This window comes from Sus scrofa, chromosome 12 (genome assembly GCF_000003025.6).
Source record: "Sus scrofa isolate TJ Tabasco breed Duroc chromosome 12, Sscrofa11.1, whole genome shotgun sequence".
NCBI classification, from domain to species: Eukaryota; Metazoa; Chordata; class Mammalia; order Artiodactyla; family Suidae; genus Sus; species Sus scrofa.
This window is the reverse complement of record NC_010454.4, coordinates 36,423,172-36,449,263: the sequence shown is the minus strand read 5'-3', so window position 1 is coordinate 36,449,263 and position 26,092 is coordinate 36,423,172. Positions and strand designations below refer to the sequence as shown.

At 37.3% G+C, this 26,092-nt stretch overlaps 2 protein-coding genes across 4 annotated transcripts in view; both read right to left on the bottom strand.

The window, feature by feature from the left end:
- Nucleotides 1-14,871, bottom strand: part of INTS2 (integrator complex subunit 2) — a 62,201-nt gene extending 47,330 nt beyond the window's left edge. The window contains exons 1-8 of the mRNA XM_021067302.1: nucleotides 14,766-14,871; nucleotides 13,160-13,466; nucleotides 12,226-12,364; nucleotides 8,870-8,972; nucleotides 7,398-7,511; nucleotides 3,979-4,109; nucleotides 3,346-3,519; nucleotides 534-757 (exon numbers count right to left, since the gene is read on the bottom strand). Coding sequence (XP_020922961.1) covers nucleotides 534-757; nucleotides 3,346-3,519; nucleotides 3,979-4,109; nucleotides 7,398-7,511; nucleotides 8,870-8,972; nucleotides 12,226-12,364; nucleotides 13,160-13,466; nucleotides 14,766-14,784 — 1,211 coding nt within the window. The 5' untranslated portion in view covers nucleotides 14,785-14,871. The remainder of the gene's footprint in view (nucleotides 1-533; nucleotides 758-3,345; nucleotides 3,520-3,978; nucleotides 4,110-7,397; nucleotides 7,512-8,869; nucleotides 8,973-12,225; nucleotides 12,365-13,159; nucleotides 13,467-14,765) is intronic.
- Nucleotides 18,524-26,092, bottom strand: part of MED13 (mediator complex subunit 13) — a 97,000-nt gene continuing 89,431 nt past the window's right edge. For 2 of the 3 annotated variants that reach the window (XR_002337202.1, XM_021067300.1), the window contains 3 exons: nucleotides 25,910-26,083; nucleotides 22,917-23,017; nucleotides 18,524-22,570 (listed from right to left, as the gene is read on the bottom strand). Coding sequence is in view for 1 of the 3 variants with exons in the window: in XM_021067300.1 (XP_020922959.1) it covers nucleotides 22,438-22,570; nucleotides 22,917-23,017; nucleotides 25,910-26,083 (408 nt within the window). In the remaining 2 variants the exon portion in view is untranslated. Of the gene's footprint in view, nucleotides 22,571-22,916; nucleotides 23,018-24,341; nucleotides 26,084-26,092 lie in introns of all 3 variants that reach the window. The other variant, XR_002337203.1, reaches the window with a different exon arrangement.

The window sequence follows — 26,092 nt, the reverse complement described above, 5'->3', positions numbered from 1 at the left end:
TAAATAATTTATGATCTCAGCTGTAAAAGAAATAGGATACGCTTACTTCAACTAGCTGCCTACACTAGGTTAAAGGATCACTCACAGATTATTCACTGTAGTCACATCAAGCTGTGGTGCAGTCATACATTTCTTACACTGCTCTGGCCCCTCCCATCCTTACATAATTCGATTTATAATCAGACCGAAATAGATGGATACATCCCAACTGGGAATGTTTTGCCTTGGGAATTCATTCTTTTTTTTTTTTTTTTTTTTTTCTTTTTGGCTGCACCTGCAGCATGATGAAGTTCCCGAGCCAGGGATCGAACCCAGGCCACATCAGCAACCCGAGCCACAGCAGTGACAATGCTGGATCCCTAACCTACTGCACAACAAGGGAACTCCAGGAATTCATTCTTGACATAGGCCAGCTCACTACGTAAGCCAAACAGAAAACCTACATCTGAATAAAAAGCCTATGGCTCACTTTCTGGGGATTAGAAACGAGAAAATAAAATGATAAAAAAGTAAAATATCAAATTATTGAATACTTTAGTCCAGCGATCCCCATCAAAGCACAGTACAGACGTAAGAGCGCACTGGCTTTCACAACATGCTCTTCTTTCAGCCCCGAATACACAGACACATTGGGCTCCATCTCCACATCAGCTTCTTCCACAATGCGGGTACTTCTTACTGTGGGAAGAATGCCCATCAACTCCAGAAGAAGCTGCCTCCTCATTTGCCAAAGGACAGAACTACTGGTCTCTCTTTTCTCTGCAAGAAATAAGGACCACAAAAGGGAGAAAGCATGGAACACTTACGAAGTCAAAAAGAAGCTCAGACAAAGCTCTCCACTTGAAACTGACCCATTTGAGGAGTCTGTCATAACTACAGAATCTCATTTTAATCAATCAAGCAAACTCTAAATTCACTGGTTCACTTGACAAATACTCTACTCACCCTAATTTGGCCTATCTGTACAGGATACACTTAAATAATGACAATCTGAAATGTTAAATCTCATATAAATGATGTTTTCAAATACATAATGACTAGTGGAGTCATATGTACAAAGTGCTTACATTTTGGAGACACAAGAGCTTGGGTTTATACAACATCTCTGCTATTAACCCCAATTCCTTAAATGACAAGGAAATGACTATTTTATTAAAACATTTAACTCCCAGGACTGCTGCACTTAGGAGTTTACAAGTCCATCACCTCCACAGCTCTTCAGACAGGGATAACATCCAGTCATCTATTACTCAGCAAGGTCTGACGTACTGTGCCTGACATATAGCGAGCACTCAATAAAAATAGTTGAATTGGGAGTTCCCGTCGTGGCGCAGTGGTTAACGAATCCAACTAGGAACCATGAGGTTGCGGGTTCGGTCCCTGCCCTTGCTCAGTGGGTTAACGATCCGGCGTTGCCGTGAGCTGTGGTGTAGGTTGCAGACGCGGCTCGGATCCTGCGTTGCTGTGGCTCTGGCGTAGGCCGGTGGCTACAGCTCCGATTCGACCCCTAGCCTGGGAACCTCCATATGCCACGGGAGCGGCCCAAGAAATAGCAACAACAACAACAATAACAACAACAACAACAAAAAAAAATAGTTGAATTGAACAAACAAAGATAATAAATAAGAAAACAGTTCTAGGCACAGCAGAAACAAATCTAACTAGTAACCATAAGGTTGCAGGTTTGATCCCTTGCCTCGCTCAGTGGGTTAAGGATGCAGCATTGCCATGAGCAGACACAGCTCGGAGCCCGCATTCCTGTGGCTGCGGCACAGGCCAGCAGCTGTAGCTCCGATTCGACCCCTAGCCTGGGAACTTCCACATGCCATGGGTGCAGCCCTAAAAAAAAAGGGAAAAAAAAAGGAAAGTAGTTCTATACTGTAAAGGACTAGACAAATGTTAGTTATTATTTTTAGTGTTTCAAAGTAAACTATGATAAGCCATTTCAATAATGACATTAGATTCAAATAAGAAAAGTTTATTGCACACAAAGGACAATTATAAACAAAAGAACATGTCAAATGCTGAGCACAGTGGCTGACATATAGAAAGTATACAACAAATGGTAACTTCCTTTTCAAAGTTTGCAATTACTTTTTATACGGGCTAGAAGTAAAGCAGAATTTGGATATAGCAAAGTAGGGTGAATTAGTGGCATAAAAAAAATAGACTGAAGAAGGATCTAAGCAGTACACTGACCTCAACAAGTTCAAACCATTGTGCATTAGTTCCTTTGTAGGGACAAGACTCCATTCACAGAATTACGATGAGATGTATTTTGAAAAAGTATAATATTTTGCAAGTCGAAAACTGTTGCAAAATGTAATATATACCCACCAAGAGAGGAATGGATAAATGTAGTAGATACAATAAAATATCAGCCTTAGAAAGGAAGGGAACTTTGATATGTGCCACACAGGCATGGCCCTTGAAAACATTGTGCTAAGTAAAATAAACCAAACTCCAAAAGAAAAATATCGCATGATTCCACCCATATGAGAAACCTAGAATGGGCAAATTCATAGATAGAGGAAATAGAAGAGAGATTACCAGGAGCTGGGAAGAAGGAGGAATGGGAAATAATTGTTTAATGGGTACAGAGTTTCTGTCTGGGATGATGACAAAGCTCTGAAAGTGCATAGTAGTGATGGCTGCACAACACTATAAATGTACTTAATGCCACTGAACTGTACACTTCAAATGCTTCAAATGGTAAATTTTATGTTATGTATATTTTACCACAATAATATATATATACAAATACATATTTAATTATAGACAACTATAACAACTTACATTGACAACCTAGTGTAGCAGTTCTCAAGCGAGTCTGACCCAGAAACTTGGAGATTATCAATACTCTTTCAGGGGGTCCAGAAGGTCAAAAATATTTCCTTAATTATACTAAGACATTAGAGACCTTTTTAACTCATTTTCTCAGTAGTAGAGTGTAGTTTTTCCAAAGGCTTCTATCAAGCCAGACATTAAAGAGATTTGCAAAAATGGACAATGATACTACTCTTCTCAGTAAATTGTTTTTGTTTTGGAAAATATGGTTATTTTTCATCAAAAAACATTATAGTCACATTTAATATGACTATTATTAAATGAATTAAATATTTCAAACATTTCAGTTTTCATTTCTAATATGGTAATATCAACAGATAAAAGGCTACAAACAAAAGCTCTTTGGTGTCGATGATTTTTTTTTTTTAATGGTAGGAGGTCTTGAGACCAAGAAGTTTGAGAACCATGAGCCTAATGACATCATTCTAGAAGTGTTTCTTCTTTTAACAACTACCAACATATGCTGATCCTTGGCCTATACAAATATTTCTCCCTTACCTGCTGTCCATTTCGGATAAAAGTTCCAAACCAAGTCCGGACTTTCGCATTTGTTCCAAGAAGCAAACCACTAACAAAACAAACCAAGTCACTCACTCCATCTTCACTAGCTTCATTTTTAGTATGATCCAATGTCAAAGCTACTCCAAGACCTGGTAAGTGACATTCTTCCACCTAACACAGCAAAGGAAAAAAAACTGAATTCAGTATCGTATGAAAAAGGGCCAGGATGCTTTAGAATCTAAAGCATCTAAAGTTTAGGGGAAGACTGGGAGTTCCTGCTGTGGAACAGCAAGTTGGGGATCTGGCATTGCCTCTGCAATGGCACAGGTTCAATCCCTGGACCAGCGGCAGTGGGTTAAGGATCCAGTCTTGCCACAGCTGTGGCATGGGTTGCAGCTGGAGCGTGGACAGGATCCCTGGTCCAGGGACTTCTTCATGCAGCAGGTGCAGCCAAAAAAAGAGCTTAGGGGAAGACATTTTCACAAAACAGAAAAACCCAGAAAGGAAGGTAATATATTCAGTAATATAACTACAATTCCAAATGTCTACAAAATTTTAAAAGCATCTCAAGAAAAGTTCCTGGTCCCAATATAAAGACTTTTGCCTCAAAAAAATAATAAGATCTCTTACCACCATGCCTCGGACCTTGAGGGCCTGAGAAGGATTCATTTTACATAAGAAGCGTAAGGCATCGGTCCTTCGCCTTCCTCCAAGACTTTCTTCGTCTTGTCGTTCTCCATTTTTGATCAGGCCCCTACAAACTAAACATTTAAGAGCCTCTATTACTTTAAGCTTTGTAAGATGTCAAGAAATAATTTTTTCAGCCTTGAGAACCATCATTTACACATATTAGAAACTACAGAAGAAAAGAATCAGGGAAGTCTCATCATGACTCAGCAGAAACGAATCTGACTAGTATCCAAGGACACAGGTTCAATCCCTGGCCTCACTCAGTGGGTCAAGGATCCGCCATTGCTGTGAGCTGTGGTGAGGGTCTCAGACACAGCTCAGGTCTGGCATTGCTGTGGCTGTGGCGCAGGCCAGAGGCAACAGCTCCAAAGTGACCCCTGGCCTGGGAACCTCCATGTACTGCGGGTACAGCCCTAAAAAGATGATATATTAAAAAAAAAAAAAAAAAAGAGAGAGAAACAGATCAGGAAAATTGAAAGCATGACAATAGAAACTGGTCAAAGTGAAGCAAAGCACGAAAACACAAAAAAATACAAAATAAAGCAAAGAGTGGAAAGACTCAAAACATGAACAGTGCAGGGTGGGAGGAGGCGCTGGGGGGTTTGGGATGGAAATGCTGTAAAATTTGGTTGTGATGATCAATGTGCAACTATAAGTGTAACTGAGTAATTAAAAAATGCTATAAAAAAGGGAAAAAATATCAAGGACTAGATAGTGCTGGAGATGAATCAGATAAATTTGAAACTAAATAGGTTTTTCTTAGATTAAAATACTTACAAATGGTCAAGAAAAAATGAACAGTATGACCTGTGGAACATCAAATAGTCAAACATACTTGTAATCAGAGTCTCAGAAAGAGAAACAGAATGAAAGAAATAATGACATGTGCAATACCATGGATGGACCTAGAAATAATCCTGCTAAGTGAAGTCAGTCAGACAATGAGTCATCAATATCAAACGCTATCACTTCACATGTGGAATCTAAAAACAGGACACAATGAACTTCTTTGCAGAACAGATACTGACTCACAGACTTTGAAAAACTTATGGTTTCCAAATGAGTCAAGTTGGGGGATGCACTGAGGGTTCGGGATGGAAATGCTATAAAATTTGGTTGTGATGACTGCTGTACAACTATAAATGTGATAAAATTCATTGAGGAATTAAAAAGAGAGACTGCCACTAAATTTAAAAAAAAGAAAAAAGGCTCAACTGTATTTGTCCACAAGATATCCACCTTAAATATAAAAACATGAAAAATTTTTAAATTCCAAAATGCATACATACCATGCAAACACTAACTGTAAGAAAGCTGATATGGCTGTACTAATATCAGTAAAGCAGACTTCAAAAGGAGGAATATTACCACGAATAAAGGATATTTCATGATGAAAAAGGCTCAATTTATCAAAAAGATATAACAATCTTAAATGTACATGGACTCAGTAAGAGCTTCAAAATACACAAAGATGTATAGCAGAAATTGGCACAACATTGTAAGTCAACTATATTTTAACTTAAAAAAAAATTCAAAATGAATGACGAAAAAACTGACAGCCTGAAAGAGAAAGAGACAACTCCACAATTGGGTTTGGAGACCTGACATGCCTCTCTCAGTAACTAGACAGAAAATCAGCAAGGATACAGTACATAAAGCACCTTTATATATCATCATGTTCAGTAAGTCTCCCAGAAAAAAAGGAAAATATTATCAATACTTTCATTTTACAGATGCAAAAAAAAGCATTTTTTTTTAACAGCTTTTATTGAGGTGTAATTACATATCATAAACTCACTTGTTTCTAAGTGTACAATTTAATGTTTTCTAGTAAATGTAGAGAATTGTGCAACCATCTCCATAAGACATTAGAACATTTCTGTTACCCCGGAAGATTCCTAGTGCCACCATATTGATAGAGAACAAACAATGACAAAGCCAGAAATTATGACCCCCCGCCCAGACCCAGCACTTTTTTTTTTCCTCAGCTCTGACTTTCCAAATTACCTTTCTTAAAAAAATGTAATTTATATCACTCAGAACCAAACAACAATCTTCAGTCATCAGCAGTTTGAAATAGAGGTGAAAGAGTTCTGGCTGTGGCTCAGCGGGTTATGAACCTGCTTAGTATCCATGAGGATGCAGGTTCAATCCCTGGCCTAATGGATTAAGAATCTGGCATTGCCTTGAGCTGTGATGTAGGTCATAGACATGGATCAGATGCCACATAGCTGTGCTTATGGCTGTGGTGCAGGCTGGCAGCTGAAACTCCAATTAGACCCCTAGCCTGGGAATTTCCATATGCCACAGGTGTGGCCCTAAAAAGAAAAAAGAAAGAAAGAAAAGAAAAGAAAAGAGAGGTGAAAATTTCAGTTGATTTCATTTCTACCATATACTGTCCTGCAAAATGGCAGCAATAAGACTAAAAAATAGGAGTTCCCGTCAAGATACGGCGGAAACGAATCCACCTAGGAACCATGAGGTTACAGATTCGATCCCTGGCCTCGCTCAATGGTTTAAGGATCTGGCATTGCCCTGAGCTGTGGTGTAGGTTGCAGACGCAGCTCAGATCTGGTGTTGCTGTGGCCTAGGCTGGCAGCTACAGCTCCGATTCAAATCCTAGCCTGGAAACCTCCATATGCCGTGGGTACGGCCCTTAAAAAAAAAAAAAAGACTGAAAAATAAAGGTCTGATTGCTGGTATTTTTGATTACATCTTTTCCTATGGCTCTGGCTGTTTCACAGATATCTGTCATCTGTTCGTTCACTAAGCATAGGGATTGCATCTTCTATTTCTTCAGCATTTTTTTAATTCCCTGTTATACACTGGTGACTAACAGCAAAAAAAAGGAAGAAAGAAAAAAAAACACTGCATACTCCACATACTCAAAACCGTAACTGTGAAATAATTTTGACTTCTCTAAACTCAGTATTTCTACAGTGAATCCGTGCTAATAAATTTTCAAAAAATAAAATCTCAATTCAAATCCTATAAATGTTTCTTCTTAGCTCAAAACACAGGTCCTGCTCATGCCCAAGCAAATCTCTTCAATATCTCATTTTCGAATGACATTTTCCAGAGTTTCTGTCATGGCTCATCGGAAATGAACCTGACTAGCATCCATGAGGACGCAGGTTCGATCCCTGGCCTCACTCAGTGGATTAAGGATCCAGCATTGCCGTGAGCTCTGGTGTAGGCTGCAGACGCGGCTCAGATCCCACACTGTTGTGGTGTGGTGTAGACCAGGAGTTATAGCTCCGATTCAACCCTAGCCTGGGAACCTCCATATGCCACAGGTGCAGCCATAAAAAAAAAAAAAAGGCAAAATATATAAATAAATTAAATTAAATGACATTTACCTTCATTAAAACTATCAGGAACATTGGCCACCAATAGACACAAGAACCAGGCACCATTTCTAACATGTAGCAAGGCTTCAGCTACATCAACTATAGGAAGCAGGGAAGGGAGTTCTGTAAGAAAACAAAAATCAGTGTTACTACTAAAGAGTGCTATTTCACTGTATTATACATTAAACATCTTCTGACATTTCACCAATGTCATTTAAAAGCAGTTAAATTAAGGTACTTTCTTTTCATAGTGTAGAGCTGAACTGTCCAACAGGACAGCCACCAGCCACATGTGACTATTAAAATTAAATTAAATTAGGAGTTCCCGTCCTGGCTCAGTGGTTAACGAATTCAACTAGGAACCATGAAGTTGTGGGTTTGATCCCTGCCCTCGCTCAGTGGGTTGAGGATCAGGCATTGCCGTGAGCTGTGGTGTGGGTCACAGAAATGGCTCAGATCCTGAGTTGCTATGGTTCTGGCATGGGCTGGTGACTACAGCTCCGATTGGACCCCTGGCCTGGGAACCTCCATATGCTGCAGGTGCGGCCCTATGAAAGACAAAAAAAAAAAAAAAAAAATTCAATTAAAAACAATTCAGGAGTTCCCATCCTGGCTCAGCAGTAACAAACCAAGTAGTATCCATGGGCACTCATGTTCGGATCCCTGGCCTCACTCAGTGGGTTAAGGATCTGGTGTTGCCATGAGCTGTGGTGTAGGTTGCAGAAGCAGCTCAGGTCTGGCGTTGCTATGGCTGTAGTGTAGGCTGGCAGCTACAGCTATGATTTGACCCTTAGCCTGCAACTTCCTTATGCCAAAGGTGTGGCCCTGAAAAGCAAAAAATAAAAATAAATAATAAATAAAATAAAAACAGCTCAATTCCCCAATCACACCAGCCACGTTTCAAGTCATCCATAACCACCTGTGGCTAGTGGCACTGTACTGGACCACACAACAGTCATTGCTGTGGTTGACAGTGTTGGTCAAAAGAGTTACTTTGATGAAAATTTTCTCTGCATTTTTATGTCCTCTATCTTCTAATTCTGATCATGCACACCTACTATAAAAAAAGTCTGGAAAATACAGAAAGTATGAAGAATGAAAATGAAACCAACTCTAATCTCATCACTCAAAGTTAATGATTTCAACTGTTCCATTTTAATCCCCCATGGGTATTAATTTAAACAAAACTGGCTTATATTCTAGTTACTATTTCGCCCCTTGCTTTTCTCATTTAACTTACTGTAAACATTTTCCAAAATGATTAAATTTCTTCAAACACACTATTTTAATGGCTGCATAGTATCATGGAAATAATAGAATTTACTTATTGTCCTACTATTAGTCATTTTTGCCCTAAATTTTTAAGGTACATTCTTAATTAGAGGATCTTTAAAATAACACAACATTCCAGGTTAAGAAGTTACGTGGGATCATTTAACAAGAACTGTATCTGAAATGTATCTTAGCAGTAATGACAGTACCTGCTTGTAAAATACAAAGTACATCCGCAGCTTCCTCCAAATAGACTGGACTCTCAAATAGTTCAGATGACTTGAAAAAAAATTCACCACTGGATTCAGATACCTTATTTAAAAAAAAAAAGAAAACCAAACAGGTCACTACTGTGACACAGGTTCAACCCCTGGCCCAGGAACTTGCGCATGCCGCAGGCACAGCCCAAAAAAAGGAAAAAAAAAGACATGATGAACTCTATTAAGTTCAAGTGATGAATCAGAACCCTTACTATTTTTGTAATTATTTGCTGAGTTTATAGATCACATCTCTTAATATATCATTAATATACTGTAACAGAATATGCAGTATGGGATTGATTATTAATTTAACTACAATTAGTCAGTTCCATTAATTACTATTACACACACGCAGCATGGCTCTTGATAATTTATTTCTATATGAATATTTGGGGAATCTGAAATTAAAGACAAGCCAAGCCAAAGAAATGAATTAGGAATGCTACCTACATAAGCTGTAGTTCAAAAAAAAGTAAAAAACTATAAACTGAAAGCAGTATAACAACTATAAATTCATGTTCTAAATGAACTGTGGGAAAAACAAAGGATAAAAATTTAGGTCAACAAAAGCACTAACTTTTCTATCCAGACACCTACAGTCAATTAATCTTCAACAAAGGAGGCAAGAAAATAAAATGAGAAAAAGACAGTCTTTTCAGCAAGTGGTGCTGGGAAAATTGGACAGCCGCATGTAAATCAATAAACTAGAACACACCCTCACACCACGCACCAAAATAACCTCAAAATGGCTTAAAGACTTAAATGTAAGACAAGACACCATCAAACTCCTAGAAGAGAACATAGGCAAAACATTCTGTGACATCAACCTTAAAAATGTTTTCTCAGGTCACTTTCCCAAATCAACAGAAATAAAAGCAAAAATAAACCAATAAGACCTAATCAAACTGACAAACTTTTTCACAGCAAAGGAAACCATTAAAAAAAAAAAAAAAAAAGACATTTTACAGAATGGGAGAAAATAGTGTTACATGATGCAACTGAAAAGGGCTTAATCTCTAAGATATACAAATAGCTTATACAACTCAACAGCAAAAAAGCCAACAACCCAATTGAAAAACAGGCAAAAGACCTGAATAGACATTTCTCCAAAGAAGATAGACAGATGGCCAACAAGCACATGGAAAATCGCTCAACATCACTGATTATCAGAGAAATGCAAATCAAAATTACTATGAGGTACTACCTCACACCAGTCAGAACAGCCATCATTAATAAGTCCACAAACAACAAAGGCTGGAGAGGGTGTGGAGAAAAGGGAACCCTCCTGCACTGTTGGTGGGAATGTAAATTGGTACAAACACTATGGAGAACAGTATGGAGGTACCTTAGAAAACTACACATAGAACTACCATATGACTCAGCAATCCCACTCTTGGGCATCTATCCAGACAAAACTTTCCTTGAAAAAGACACAAGCACCCGCATGTTCACTGCAGCACTATTCACAAAGACAAGACATGGAAACAACGTAAATGTCCATCAACAGATGGTTGGATTAGGAGGATGCACAATGGAATACTACTCAGCCATAAAAAAGAACAAAATAATGCCATTTGCAGCAACATGGATGAACTAGAGACCCTCATACTAAGTGAAGTCAGTCAGAAAGAGAAAGACAAATACCATATGATATCACATACCTGGAATCTAATACAAGGCACAAATGAACATTTTCACAGAAAAGAAAATCATGGACATGGAGAATAGACTTGTGATTGCCAAGGAGGGAGTAAGGACTGGGAATTTGGGGTTAATAGATGCAGATCATTGCCTTTGGAATGAATAAGCAATGGGATCCTGCTGTATAGCACTGGGAACTATGTCTAGTCACTTGTGATGGAGCATGATAATGTGAGAAAAAAGAATGTATACATGTATGTGTGACTGGGTCACCTTGCTGTACAGTAGAAAATCGACAGAACACTGTAAATCAGCTATAATGGAAAAAATAAAAATCACTATTAAAAAATAAACATTCAATTACAAAAAAAAAAATACTAACTTTTCTGAAAATTTCCTACAGACGTTTCATCACTACATTTCCCATATGCTGAAGGGTGCTGAACTAACAAATGGAAAACTCCCAAAAGAAGATCACTTATTTTACCACAGCCATTAAGTAATGTATTAAGAAAAAGATATTGGAAAATATTAGTTAAATTTAAAGACCTAGTACAGTAGAAAAGAGTAAAAGTGTATAACTGCCTGTAATAGAAAAAATTTTAAGATTTGTAACATATCTTAAAAACTAGCTAAAACTAACTAAATCTCCCCCTTACCAGCATTTTCTTTGGAAAGAGAATCAGGGTGTTTTTTTTTTTTTGGTCCAAAATTTATTAAACTAACTTTTTTATAAATTAACTGACCTTGAAATTCTCAAATTAAAAAGCATTTGCTTTCCAAATCTAGGCCCAGTCTTACATATCTTAATATGAAGATCCAGGTTAGTTCTTTGTATGGTAACAAACTTAAAATTCAGAGTTTCAATTAACTATCATCATCCAAAGTAATCTATGTAACCTGAAACTAATATAACACCATAAATCAATTCTACATCAATTAATAAATAGCTATCATTGTGCTAAGATGAGAAGTTGAAGAGTCTTCATTAGTAGAACTGGCATAGTGTATATGATTCAGCCGTCTAGTGAGAGGCTAACCAAATATTTACATCCAATTCAGCTTTGATATTCCCCACTCACTATTATGTATGAGGTATGTAATTCATTCACTGTCCAAAGGAATCACACATTTTTCAGAAATCACACACATACTTCACTTTTTTAGGGGTGAAATTATATCCTATAGAGATATTATCAAATTTGGTTATTTATATAAGTCTTGAAGTCTATATTTTCCTAATTATCCAGAAGCCATTGTATGGACTCCATACCGAAAAATATCCTCATGATAAAAGTATGCAGAACAGGCACATTATGAGAGGAAATACTAATTAGAAACTGACAGGCTTTCTTTATTTTTTTATTTTTATTTTTTATATATAATGATTTTTTTTTCCATTATAGCTGGTTTACAGTGTTCTGTCAATTTTCTACTGTACAACATGGTGACCCAGTTACACATACATGTACACCTTCTTTCTCACAGGCTTTAAAGTCAGGCATTTAATACTTTTTGAGCCTCTGAAAGGATAACACTTACATAAAAAACAGAAATATTGTACAAGAGGATGCAACCTGGCTGCCTTCTGGCCTGTTTCTTCTACCTTCTAAGTGTAGAGATCAAATCATGTATATTTTGAGCTGTGGTTAAAATAAATGTACCTTGTTCATAATTGCCAACAATTCACTAAGCACAAGACGCAAGCGACGAGGCGAATCACTGTGTTCAAACTCTAAAGTCAGTCCATGCTGAAGCTGTGATACCAGGATGCTCTCTCCACTGCCTCCTCCAAGTTTATGCCTGATAAAGTACAAACATGCACAACATTTATAAAAACACTGGCACAGAAATGACAGGGTGAAAATTACCTCATAAAAATAATCTAGGAGTTCCCGCTGTGGCACAATGGGTTAAGAATCTGACTGCAGCAGCTCAGGTCACCGAGCATGGGTTTGATCTTTGGCCCAGTGCAGTGGGTTACAAGATCTGGCACTGCTGCAGCCATGGAGAAGGCTGAAGTTGCAGCTTGGTTTCAAGCAGCTGCAGCTTGGTATCAATCCCTGGCCCAGGAACTTCTATATTCCTCGAGTATGGCCATAAAAAATAATCACCATCATCTACAAAATAATGCATGAATTCTTTTCATATACTTCATAAATGGATTACTTCTAAAATCCTATTCAGGTTGTTCATCTATTTCAGGAATTTACAACCTATGTAAAGACTCCATCACAACTGACAGTTAATATCCACTTTCATTAACTACAGTGGCTCACTACTGGCTTCACAACAGGCAAAGAAGGACAAAATATATGCCCAGAATTTGGGGGAATCAATGTAAGCTTAAAAAAGCCTCCCAAGAGATTTCAGGAAATCGTTCTACTCCAGAGGAACTTATCCCACCCTTTTCCCACTGAAAGTAACTGGCCTAAGGACTTACCCTGAATACAAAGTGCACACAAAGTTCTCAGCACAACATTTTATAAGATGGAATTCAAAAGATCATAGAATTTTAATTACAAATAAAAATACTGGATTCTTTCTGTTTTAGCAAATCCAAGTAAATACCAAGCCACAGATTAGATATTACATTACCTAAGCTGCTGTTCTTTGCTGGCGTCCTGTTCTAAAGCATGAAAGTCCACAGACAACAATGCAACAATGGAATTGACAGCTTCTACTCCAGAAAGAAGACGAAGGATGAGTTTTTTATCCTGAGCCCAGCTTTGGCTCTGGTCAGCAGGAGCACAAAGTGCCATCCGCACCAAGCAGGGCAGGAGAAGTCTTAATTCTGGATCGCTTAAAGATGCCAAACGAACAACATCCACCTTCTGCATTGCTTCGAAAGCAAAAGGACTGACAAACTGAAGGCTTGTACACTCGGTCATTATCACAGTTGATCCTAGTGGTTAAAAAAAAAAAAAAGAAGAAGAAGATGAAGAAAAAGAAAAGAAAGAGAAAGTAGGGGTATAACTCCACATGCATGAATGCCTCTCTTTTTAACAACTCTGAAAAATGTGGTCTCTTGTTAATAGGACTAGTCGCTGGCAATATTCCTGGCACAATTAAAGGCTCCCTATGTTTCTATTGCCATCTGGAAAATGAGAAAGAAAACAGAGTATATTAACGTCTCTTCCAGCCTTGGGGATCTTCTGTTGTAATACTCCCATTTTGCAAAGAAGGAATATGAAACCCCGAGGGACTAAGTAACTGGCTCTGAGTAGTATTACTAGTCAGTGGCAAAATCTAACGCTGAACTCTCATCTACTAAAACCCAGTCCAATATTTTCTCCACTATACCAGTCATGAGTGCCACAACGTAGAGTAAAAGATCAGCATAGTAAAGAACGCTCCTCTTTCGTTTCACATGCCTACCCAACATCCGTAAAGCACTGTTAGACTTCTCTTTCCCACCCTCCACGAGTCGGTGGAACCACTATTAAATAGCCTCACTAGCCAGAAGCAATGCCAGATTCAACGCTCTGGAGACAAAAACAGTATGCCATACCTCCTGTGTTCCTAAGTTTAAAAAAACAAAAACAAAAACAAAACAGCTGTGGAGGTGCAATTAGCTGTGGGAGAAAGCTGAGTCCCACTTGGGCACTTTTCTGTCTTCAAGAGTAATCAGAAACAAAACAGCAAGTAGCAGGTAGCCAAAGCCATCCCCTCTGAGACCCACAAAACTGCAGAATCGTAAATAACAAAGAGTCGTGGGCAGAAATGCTGTTTTGCTTTTAATTTTAGCAAGAGGAGCTGGCCTTTTAACAGAGGGGCGGGCTGATAGAGCAGAGGCGTCAAGACCTGTGTGCTCATAGGTCTCGCCCTGGGCGTAAAGAGAACCAACCAGTTCCTCTGGCTGAGAAAAGTCGGGCCGGTGGCGGACACGGACCTCGGAACGCTCTAAGAGCCTGAGAAGCGGAAGCTTCATACCTTAAGATCTACCCTCCAACCTCCCGGGACCCCACCCGGATTCCACGCTCTAGAGGCGGGACGCGGTAGAAATCGAGAGCGCGGTCCGAAGTTGGGCCTAGGCGATAATCCGGATTCCCCAACCCTAGCTGTGCCCTGAGTCGACCTGGACACCAAAAACCCAGACGCCAGAACCCATTGGTCCGGCGGTGCGATAGGGGCTGGATGCGGACCCTGCACAAAGGCAGAGCCCGGACTGAAGGGAGAGGAAAGCAGAGCAGACCGTTTCAACCTGCACACAGCACCTTCATTCATCCCCAGCGTCTGGCTCCGGTCGGCCACCGTACTGGACTGAGAGGAAGAGTGGCTGGCTGTGAAAGGAAACCCGCAGACGTCGCTCAGAGGCAACGGCGCGCGTGCGCGGCCCCACCCCTTCCTCCCCCTTGGTTTGCTCTGCCAAGTTCACTCGAGAAGATTTAGCAGGTTGCTAGCTGTCTTCAGTCTCCTTTCCAGACCCTACCAGCTGACTCTTTTTAAGGTAAATCATTAAGTCCTTACGAAGTGCAGTTTCATCGTCACAGGACTACCGTGGCGTTCAAATGAATACGTACATTAGTATGGAAACGGAATGTTAAAGTTGTCCCCACTGTTCATTGATCAGAACACGAAAGGAATCAGACTGCATACATTTCTTTTCCATCTCTGCCTGTGCCCTTCCAGCACCAAAGTTCTGGAATCCTGGGTTTGTAGAAGAATTTAAAAAGTCATCAAGGAATTCTCGTTTTGGCTCAGTGGTTAACGAATCCGACTAGGAACCATGAAGACGTGGGTTCGATCCCTGGCCTCGCTTAGTGGGTCTTAAGGATCCGGCGTTTCCGTGAGCTGTAGTGTAGGTCGCAGACGCGGCTCAGATCCCGCGTTGCTGTGGCTCTGGCGTAGGCCGGTGGCTACAGCTTCAATTCGACCCCAACCTGGGAACCTCCATGTGCCATGGGTGCAGCCCTGAAACACACACACACACACCAAAAAAGAATATATGTATATATGTATGTATACATGTATGTATATATGTATGTACAGCATTTTTTTCCTTAGTGGTACATGAAATAATGTTTTACAATTACTGGTGTCTTATATTTGTTTGATGAAATGTGTTATATAGTTCCTATACTCTAAGTCCTGGATGAAGTGAACATTCTCACCCCTGAATGGCTTTGATTTATTCTTTTCTACCTTAATTTTCAATCAGGTTGGGAAAGAAAGAAAAGGAGACTGGCACAACACAGTAAATCAACTATACTTTAATAAAATAATAAATTTTAAAAATTTAAAAAGAAAAGGAGAAGTTCTCTTGTGCAGCAAAGTTAAGGATTTGGCGTTGTCACTGCAGCGGCTTGGGTGGCTGCTGTGTCTCAGGTTCCATCCCTAACCATCACATGCTGCAGACTTAGCCAGGAAACAAAAAAAAAAAAGAGAAAGAAAGAAAAAACAAACAAACAAAAAAAAACCAGTCTCAGGCATCATAGGTGCTTTTACATAAGTTATTGCCCAGTAAATGACTTTCTAGAAATTAGAAGACTTAGGGATTTAAAGGAGCACCCATGTTCCTTGGAAATAGAATTTCAAAAGTAAAAAGATCTCAGCAGTGATCTAGCTCCAGTTTTCTCAACGTGGAACTCTTTTTATAGTTACCCTGTTTTGTAAGATTTCTTCAATTGTTTCTGCCTGTCAAGATCTTTTTTACTTGTCTTTTTGTCTTTTTAGGGCCTCACCCTAGGCATGTGGAGGTTCCCAGGCTAGGGGTCTAATCAGAGCTGTAGCCGCCAGCCTACACCAGAGCCACAGCAATGCCAGATCCAAGCCTCGTCTGCCACCCACACCACAGCTCACGACAACGCCAGATCCTTAACCACCGAACAAGGCCAGGGATGGAACCTGCAACCTCATGGTTCCTAGTCGGATTTGTTAACCACTGAACTACGACGGGAACTCCGGTCAAAGTCTTTTTTATTCTTCTTTTATACTGGCTGTCTACTTTGGCTAAACCTATCATATCTATGTTAATTTTATGGATAACATGTTGAGTAGACTTAGGTCCAGGCAAGGTTCCATAGGTTAACATTGAGACATCTCTCTAGTTGACCTAGCTCCACCAGTTAAGCCTTTTGAGATATGATTGTTCAACCAACTCTGAATCATCCCAGCTCCTAAAACCCTTTCCTGCTTGGGGATAAAGTTCACTTTCTTTAAGGTGGCATTCAAAAGACAATGTTTTTTGTGGTCTGACCTCTCTTAGCTTGGACTCCTGTCATATCTTACCATGGTGCCTCCATTCTAGTCTGAACAGCTTATTTCCCAAATCCTTCATGTTATTCAAGAGCCTTCTTACTATTCCTTCTACCTGGAATACCTTTTCTCTTTATGTAGTAACTCCCAAGTATCCTTTCTTACCTCTAGTGTTCCCTTGCTTCGAAATCCTTCCCTGACAAATCACCTGTCTCTTCATTAAAGTACCCTTCTTCAATGCTCCCAAGGCACTCTTTGCTTCTTTCATCATAGCATTTCACATATTACACCATAGTTGTTAGAACTCGTCTGTCCCTCTCACCAGAAAGTAAGTACCTTGTGGGCAAGAACTGTGTTTATGGCACACAGTATGGTACTTAATATTGGTGTTTTTAATAATTCAAGTATGAGTTATGAAACCTTACTAATAACCTGCTGAATGTACGGTTTATCAGTGTGAAGTAATATGAGCTTGATTTCAGCTATTCCCTCTTGTGTATGCACTACATTGCCATTCACATCACTTTAGAGGGCTTATCAAACTAGTTATGTTTATATGATCCTAAACTATTTCCACTACTGTGAAAATAAGAATTCCATGTAATTAAAATTTTGTAACTTCATTTTAATTATTTGCAAAACTCACACTAAAGCTAAATTCTTGAATATTCCATATGCCACGGGAGTGGCCCAAGAAATAGCAAAAAAAGACAAAAAAAAAAAAAGAATAACCAAGGAGCTTTCAAAGAACTCAAATGCCTAGAAGAACAATGGCTTCACAGGCCATTTTGAGGCTTGTGAAGAAATAGGCAGAGGACAGATCATCTAAGTCTTTTAATATCTATCTTTAGAGCAAGAAGCAACTATAAAGGATTTTCAGTTACCAAGTAAAGAACGTACTGAAAGTAGACCATTTAGAAGGATGTTTCAGTGGTCCACCCAGATAAGGTTCTCTTATCTAATACCTTACATGGCACTGCATAGTGCTAATTTAGACTAAGGTCAGGTCAGTTTAATATCAGGACATACATGATAGTAAATACAGAAGACCAACAATTTTTGTTTGTTTGCTTTGGCTGCTGGCACAGCATGTGTAAGTTCCCAGGCCAGGGACAAATCTGAGCCAGAACAATTTTGGTGCTTTGTCCCTACTCAGCTTAAGCATGGACAAAAATACTGTGGTCGCCCCGTGGCATGTGGAGTCCCCAGGCCAGGGATCAGATCCAAGCTGAAGTCTCGACCTAAAGCGCAGCTGTAGCAATGCCGGATCCTTAACCCACTGTGTGGAGTCAGGGATCAAACCTGCATCCCATTGCTCCTTAAGACACTGCCAATCCCATTGTACCCCAGCAGGAACTTAGGGACAAGAAATAGTTTAAATGGCTGCTTATACAAAATGGGCAGAGTTATTTTCAATGGATTGTTCATATATGAACAACACTTATGTTTCAAAAACATTTGTGATTAAAAAAAATTAGAACTAAGCTTTGAATATTTGAAAGTAGCTTGTTTGGACTAGAAAACTCATATCAAACTGATCAGCCTAAAGGGAATTAGTATTTATGTATATACACAATTTTCCTGTCATATTAAACACCAATATGATTAAAATCTTTTTAAAAAATAAAGTACTTCAAAGAAGTTAAAAGTCCATCAACCAGTTTTTAGATTGCCCCTTTTCATTTATAAATGACACAAAAATACTACTACTACTTTTTACACAAATTTAAGATGGAAATATTTCAACAGAATGAGACACCACAATGAAGGCTTCATGAATAATTTATTCCATTTGAAGTTTTTTTTGTTTTTGTTTTTTTTAAAAAGTATAAACCTTTTCATTTCCTCAATCACAATTTGTACAACTCAGTGTTATGGCATTCGGCAGCAATAGTGTTTGTTCCTTATTCTTTTTTTGTCACTTAAAAAAAAAAAAAGCAATTGGACCATATTAAATGTCACTGCTAAACAACAACTTTAAAACGCCCCTTCATAAAGTGACCAAGCTATTCTGAGAGAGTTGATGCTGACATGTCCAGTAATGACATTACAATTTGTAGTTTAAACTCAGTAACTTTAAGGTCCACAGATCCAGTTTACTTTGAAAACTAAAGCTACTTTAAAACTTCATGAATACATCAACCTGAGGAGTATTTTAGGTCCCAAATCCAGTTTTTAAATTAATACTCCACAAATAAGAAAACATATATAAAAATTTAAACCAACAGTTCTGGGCCCATTAAAACACCAAGAAAAACCGAAAGGTTAAGATTTCTAGCTGATTTTTTGAGGGGTGGAGAGAGACCAAAAAAAAAAAAAATATATATATATATATATATATATGTCAAAAACATTTTTCCTTAATTTAGACAAACTAAAATCTTAAGAGGAAACCCAGACCAAAACATCACTCATGCAACATTAAATGTATTAATAGACTGATATGCGATGCCATAGTGAATGAGTAGCAAATTATATGATGCAACAGCATTTAAAAACTTCCTTTTAATGTATTCAATTTGAACATTTTAAATAATGCAACATAGTATTTTGATATTACAGTATTAACATAGTGCTTGATTAAAGATCTGCAAATCTTTGTAGTAACACATTAAGTTAAAAAATTACCTCAGAAGGTAAATATGAATGAAGACGAAAGGAGAATATTTTAATACAGTAATCTGTGCCATACTGACAATTGAGTACGAATACAGCTGAGGATAGTTGACTAAATAGTTAAGAGCTTAATTTTAGTGGTTTAAGAAAAGTTAGAAAGATTTAAAAATTACAGCTACTTTAAAATTTAAGGATTACATATAAGTACACTTGGTGGCCTTCTGGCCAAACAATAAGGTGTACAGAAATTTATTCATACAGTGTTAATTCACAGTCCTGATAACTGAATGGCTTGCATAAGAAAGGTATGGCTAGATGTTTCTCACTGGCTGGAAGCAGACATTATATAACTAATCTTTTTTAAAATGCCAAAATACTGAACTTCCACCCTGCTTTGTAATGGATAACTGCACAAAAACAGACATTAGCACTGTAACAAAGAAGTCAAGGTACTGGTGATCAACTGGTAATAAAGTATATACTATTTTGCTTACCTATTTAAACAAACAAACAAAAAAAAAACTACTCATACTTGTCTGTGACAATACATTAGTCAGATCCATTATCCTGCATGAAAGACTTAATTTTTTTTTTCTGAAATAAGTCTCCTGACCTTTTCTAATGGCTACTTAATAATTTTGTTTGACTGTGAATTTATATGTGAAAGGAAGGAAAAAAAAATCTTATCAGTAAATCCTATATATTTGAGGACTATTCCCTGATTCCCAGATAAAAAGGAATTATATAATGGGTTCCTTCCTTATGGCTCCATATCAAAGAAACTGTCAGGGAATACTTTAAAAACTGGTTTTCAAACAGAGGTGTGGTTACTATAGGCTAGTGATTTTTCAACAACTGAGAACATAGCTTTTATTTTTAAAAGTCACTAATGAGCTAAAATATATAAACAAGGATACTGTTTTTATAGCAATTCTAAATAAGCATCTTTCCCCTCAAATCTCAGACAAGTTTTTTTTTAGGTCCAGAACAAAACATGCCAACATAATCTGTATGTGTTAGCATAATTTAAAAACAAATGCAGAATATGATCTTTAAATTTTAACTTCAAAATATGCTGACCATTGGGATTGAATTATAATTTTGAAGAAATGATTGAAAACCTTTTATCACCAATTGTGTTCTCTTTATAGGAAAAACAAGACTGGCTAATGTTTTAATATACACATTTTGAAGAAGTTATATTATTCATAATAAAATGATATTTAAGCTAATAAGCATATAATATTTACAAAACAAGTTTCAATTTAAAAAAAAAAATCATACCGAATTACAGTTTTGTAAATACAACCATTTTGTCTTTGTAGAGAATTAGTGAACATACAAATTTGGAATTTAGCTAGACTGCTTCCAAGAAAGATAGGTAGACTTGGTGACTGTGAATTCAAGTCAACAACACAGGTAGGAGGCTAACTTGGACTCTCTTGTGAGCAGCACTGTAGAAAGGATTTTTTAAGGGGGTAAAGCCTGCATAAAAGCAGTTATCTTGGCATGTGCAAACAAGAAGAGAGAAAGCTGTACTGAAGGAAGGGGTGAATTAAAGTCCCTAAAATTCAAGTCCCTTCTTTAGGGAGGTGAGAACCTCCTTGGCATATGCCCTGCCTTAATCTGAGCTGTGTTATAGAAAAGTACAGACTCTGGTGTTTGGGACTGCCATCTCCAAACCAAGAAAATTAAATAAATAAAAAAGGCAAAAGGAAACAGGTTATGTTTAGAAAATGGTTCTTTAACTAGTGGAATAGTCTGAATACCAGAATTCACTGAGAATCTATTTACACCACAGTTTGATTGCACACACACACCCATACATATGCATACTCTCACACACATTCCCAATCTTTAATTTAAAAAAAAAAAAAAAAGTCAAACAATCAAGAGTTTCTGCTCTTAAAATAATTTGTAAAATGCCTAGAGCTGGGCTAAATTTCAACCTTATAGCAGATCCTGAAGATAATTTTCATAATTAATAATATTCCCATGCCTAGATGTGCCACTGTTAAAACAAACAAAAAAAAATTTAAGCATGTAACATTAAACACCAAAATTAGTTTAAGCATTCAGTAGCAAATGTTTTTCTTGTAAAACTAAGTTTCTTTCACTGGAAATGGCCTGAAATATTAGTCATAGCCCTAAACCATAGTACAAAATATAACTGAAGAATTCTCATTTTATTCTAAGTTAAACCACCTAACAATATCACTTGTATATTGCCATCATGTTATTCTGTAAAGGTGTGATTGATATATAAAATGTTGTTAAGACCCGGTACCTTTTCAATTTATAAACACAGTGAACTTCATTACTGTACATGTACTCTGCAACTACAGCTTAGCTGTAAATCCTCCACACACAATGGTATGGACATTATTCCCCCTCTATCCCCATTAAACTGTACATCAAGACAATACAAATTTACTGTCCCACCCACCCCTTACAAAAAAATAATACTCTAAAAGCAACCCTACTGTAACTTTTTAATTAAGACGATTACATATATTTTAGACCAATTGCTTTAAAGCAAGAAGGCAGTATAAACCTTCTAGGAAAATTTTTATAAAAGAGGTTAAGAAATATAAGACAATTTATACATTTAAAAACTTACAATAAATAAGAGATGCAGGCATTTTTGAATACTAGATACTATAATCCAATACAAGAACATCTTGATGTTCTGAAGCCATATGTTGAAATTCATTGCTCCTCATGTTTCCTTCTCCATGCTTTTAATATTCATTTAACATGACTGGGTACTATGGCTCATTACTTTTCACAAATACTGTGACTGGAAAAAAAAGGTTAATTTTGCTACGAAAATGTTATAATACGTTTTGTATGATCAGTCATCATCCTAAAGAGTTCAGTATAGTCAATGAAAAATAACAGGGTTATAGCCCCTCCCCCCAAGTCAAAACAATATTTGTTGAAGTAATAAGAATTAGACCGCATCACAAATGACTTTCACTGAGAAGATAATTGTAACTTAATCTTGCAGCGAAGTATCTTTTTTCCTTGCTCTTTTCTTGCACAGTTCCATCAAATGAAGATCACAGCATATTCATGATAAAGTTATATAACTGATTCAGCACCACAAAATGAATTGGGAGACATGAGCGTCTGTCCTGGATTGCAGGGTCACAGGTTAGCCAGGAGAGTGCATTGTACTGTTCCAAAACAAACCTGAAAAGCAAGTAAACTCTGTAAGTCATGTATTTACTTACATTATAGATTTGGGAAGCAATTTCCAATGATGGCACCTAAGATTAAAAGTCATTTAAAAAAAATTGCAGCTATGAAATAGAGAATCTTTGGGAGAGTAAAGAAAAACTAATTTTCATAAGCATTGTTCTCAAAAGTAGAGCACAAATGTTAGAAAAATACTCTTTCTGAATGATATGTAATTCATGCAGAGATCCAAGGGTACACAACTGTAAACTACTGCCAAAAGTGAGAAAACATACAAGCATCAACATTATATTCTTTCAAATTTGCAATGGAGAACCCTACATGGTCAAAAGATCTGTACCTGAGAACATCTGAAGTCTGATTTGAGTCAAGTGGGTGGGAGTGTTTACTGTGAAGCAGCTCGTCAGATTGCACTGAAGGCACGTGGAGGTGCAAAGAGGCCTAAAAAAAAACAGGGAATCAGTCAGCTAACAGAAAAAAATCTGTTGGATTTACATTATTCTCCCAAGGTCTCTTACTTGATGAAATACATTTAGACCTATGTAAACATGTTTGCCACTATAAACATGTTTGTTCTTCTTTAATTCATTACATAAGAAAATTTTACTTGTTTAACTTATGACTCTTACTCCCTTTTTTCAGCTTTATAGTTTTTGAGACCACATAATAACCCTGAAAAAGGATTTCTAGTTATTCTCTAAGTGTAATCTGCCTAGATATATAAAGTAAATATTTTAAAAAAGCACTAAATTGGGAGTTCCTGTTGTGGCTCAGTGGAAACGAATCTGACTTGTATCCATGAGGACACGGGTTCGATCCCTGGTCTCACTCAGTGGGTTAAGGATCCGGCTTTGCCATAAGCTGTGAAGATGTGGCTTGCATCTGGTGTTGCTGTGGCGTAGACCAGAAGCTACAGCTCTGATTCGACCCCTAGTCTGGGAATCTCCATATGCAGGTGCAGCCCCCAAAAGACATAAATAAATAAATAAGCAAGCACTAAACTGATAAATATGAGTAAATCTCCAGGTTACATAAAACTTAGACTATGCAAATTTACATAGGTCTAGGACTGAAGAAAGTAATAGGGGTGATCATATGAAAATATTTTACTTATAAAGCTATAAATTTTAAGCAAAGCTACCTCTGGTGGCATTGTGAGAGCTCTAACGTACGGCATAGGTGCATTCTTTTGCCCACTCAATTTCACAATAGAGGCTTAGTGACAACTGGTACAGCCTTTTAGACATGGCAATAAACAGTGAAAGAAAGGAATGTGGTACTCTTCTTCACATTTCAATTAAAGAAAGTGAATCATTTTGTGTCCAAGTCAATATATACATATAATACTGTTAAAAATGCTATGACAAGATGATATTCACTTCAGAAACTCTTGGAAGGTCTCATTCTGTATACTGTAAAAGATACTATTTCATATTTAGGTGCTCTACAACTGTCATATATGAATAAAATCTTGTGTTATGTACTCAGAAATAAAACCAAAAATGTATATGTTTCAACTACCTACCCATAAACTCTTGATTTATAAGCAAAAGTCACATGTGGCACATCACTACAAATTAATGTAATTAGTACTAGTGCTCTAATTACAATGATGAAAAGATTTTTCAGTCTTCTAGGTAACCTCTTTTTTTTTTTTTCCAAGTGAAGAGAAACATACCAGATGGTTTTACTGCCTATGGTACAGAAATAAAATGGGATGCATGAAAACAAAAGGTGAACAAAATTATGGTAAGTTATGCCTTACCTGGTAATTCAGACCAGAAGTCCTAATCTTGTTACACTGTATCTGAGGGTGAATGCCCACTTTACACTATCCTCTCTGCAAATAAATATTGAGTAGAAAAGAATCTGGATAGTCCCTTGGACTTTTTGTAAAGTGGTGTTTCTTAAAAATTTTGTTCTGTGAAACACTAAGGTCATGAACTATTAATAGGTGTTACACAATTGTCTTCCTGTGTATTAAAGTAAGTCTGGGAAATGGTAGGTAAACAATGTTATTCGCTGCTGTTTTCAGAGCTTTTAATGTGCATGCATGTATTGTAACAACAAAAAGGGTACAGAAAGCACGTCCAGGACTTCCCAAAGGACCAAGGAACCCTTTGTTTTGTAGAAACTCCAAGGACTATTATGCAGAAACCCTTTGGGGAATATGTTCTTATAATAAGCTTTGTACAGATCATTGTACATATTTTAGAAGGGGAACAAAAGTCATATGCTAAAACTACTACCTTGGCTGACACTCTCTAAATATATTTATTATCTCATTAATACTCAATTCAGATCAATAGTTGTTGTAATCTTCATGAATGTGCTACAGAAGTTCATGGCTTAATCTCAAATGTCACTGACTCAATGGTATGTGAGCCAAGGGTATCAAGATTTCACAGCAACAGTCTTAAAAGATAGTAACAAGCTTATTGGTTCAAGTACCCATTAAAATATAACCCTAAAAAACTAAAGGATACTATCTGACTTTTACCCTACAAAGAAAAATCAGGAGGCAAGTACTTAACATGATTTATGGAATAAATCAGTCAACTTCTGGTGGATTTATATAAGTGAAATCAGATCTGAATTTGTTATTTTGGAATAGTAGCAGCAGCAGTAACAAACTCTAGGTAAGAGTTTTCACATCTCATTTTACCATTTATGATTTGTCTCAACCTTGTTACATCACTGCTAATGAATTTATTTTGATAAAATAAATCACTATGAGTCTAAGTATTTCTATACTTGAAAACCATTCAATAGTTTTAGCAAGGCAATTTACACAAAGGTAGAAAGCTTTTTTAAGGAGGTAGTAAACAGATCTAAATATCAAATATTCTTACAATAATTATGAAACCTTTAATTCTCAAAATAATGGGGAGTGAGGTATGATATAATTCAAAGAATAACATTATATAATCACTAAAAGATCTAGGTTTTTATCTTGAGTCTACTACCAATTTATGACTTTGGACAAGTGAGTTTTTCCAAACTTTATACGCTCACCAAGAAAATGAAAAGGTTAGATAAAAGGTAATATAAGGTTTCTCCCAGGTCTAAATGTCTTTCTACACGTGCAGCTGAAAATAATTAAGAGTAAGGTCCCAGAAATTTGACTTAAAGTTTAAACTTCCTATGAATTTAAAAATTATAGAGTTGTTTCTTATGTAGATCATTCTCTTTGTGATTTTGTCTAGCTGTATGTGGCAATGCATTTAAGACCTGAGACAAAAGCTACAAGACTTCAAAAAGCTACTTCTATATTTCTTAGGCCTTAAAATTAGCATTACTTAGGAACTCCCCCCCCCCAAAAAAAGGCAATACCTTAAGAAAAAGGGGACACTGATATTGTGCTTGAGGACATGCTGACCAGAACCAGTCAGGTAACGGACCCGCTTTGGCAGTTGATACAAAGTAACCAAGGGCCAATGGTTGCTGAAGAATATTAGTTACTTCATCATGAGATTCTGTTGAAAGTAGCCGATCAGTACCCTGACCCTGAAAAAG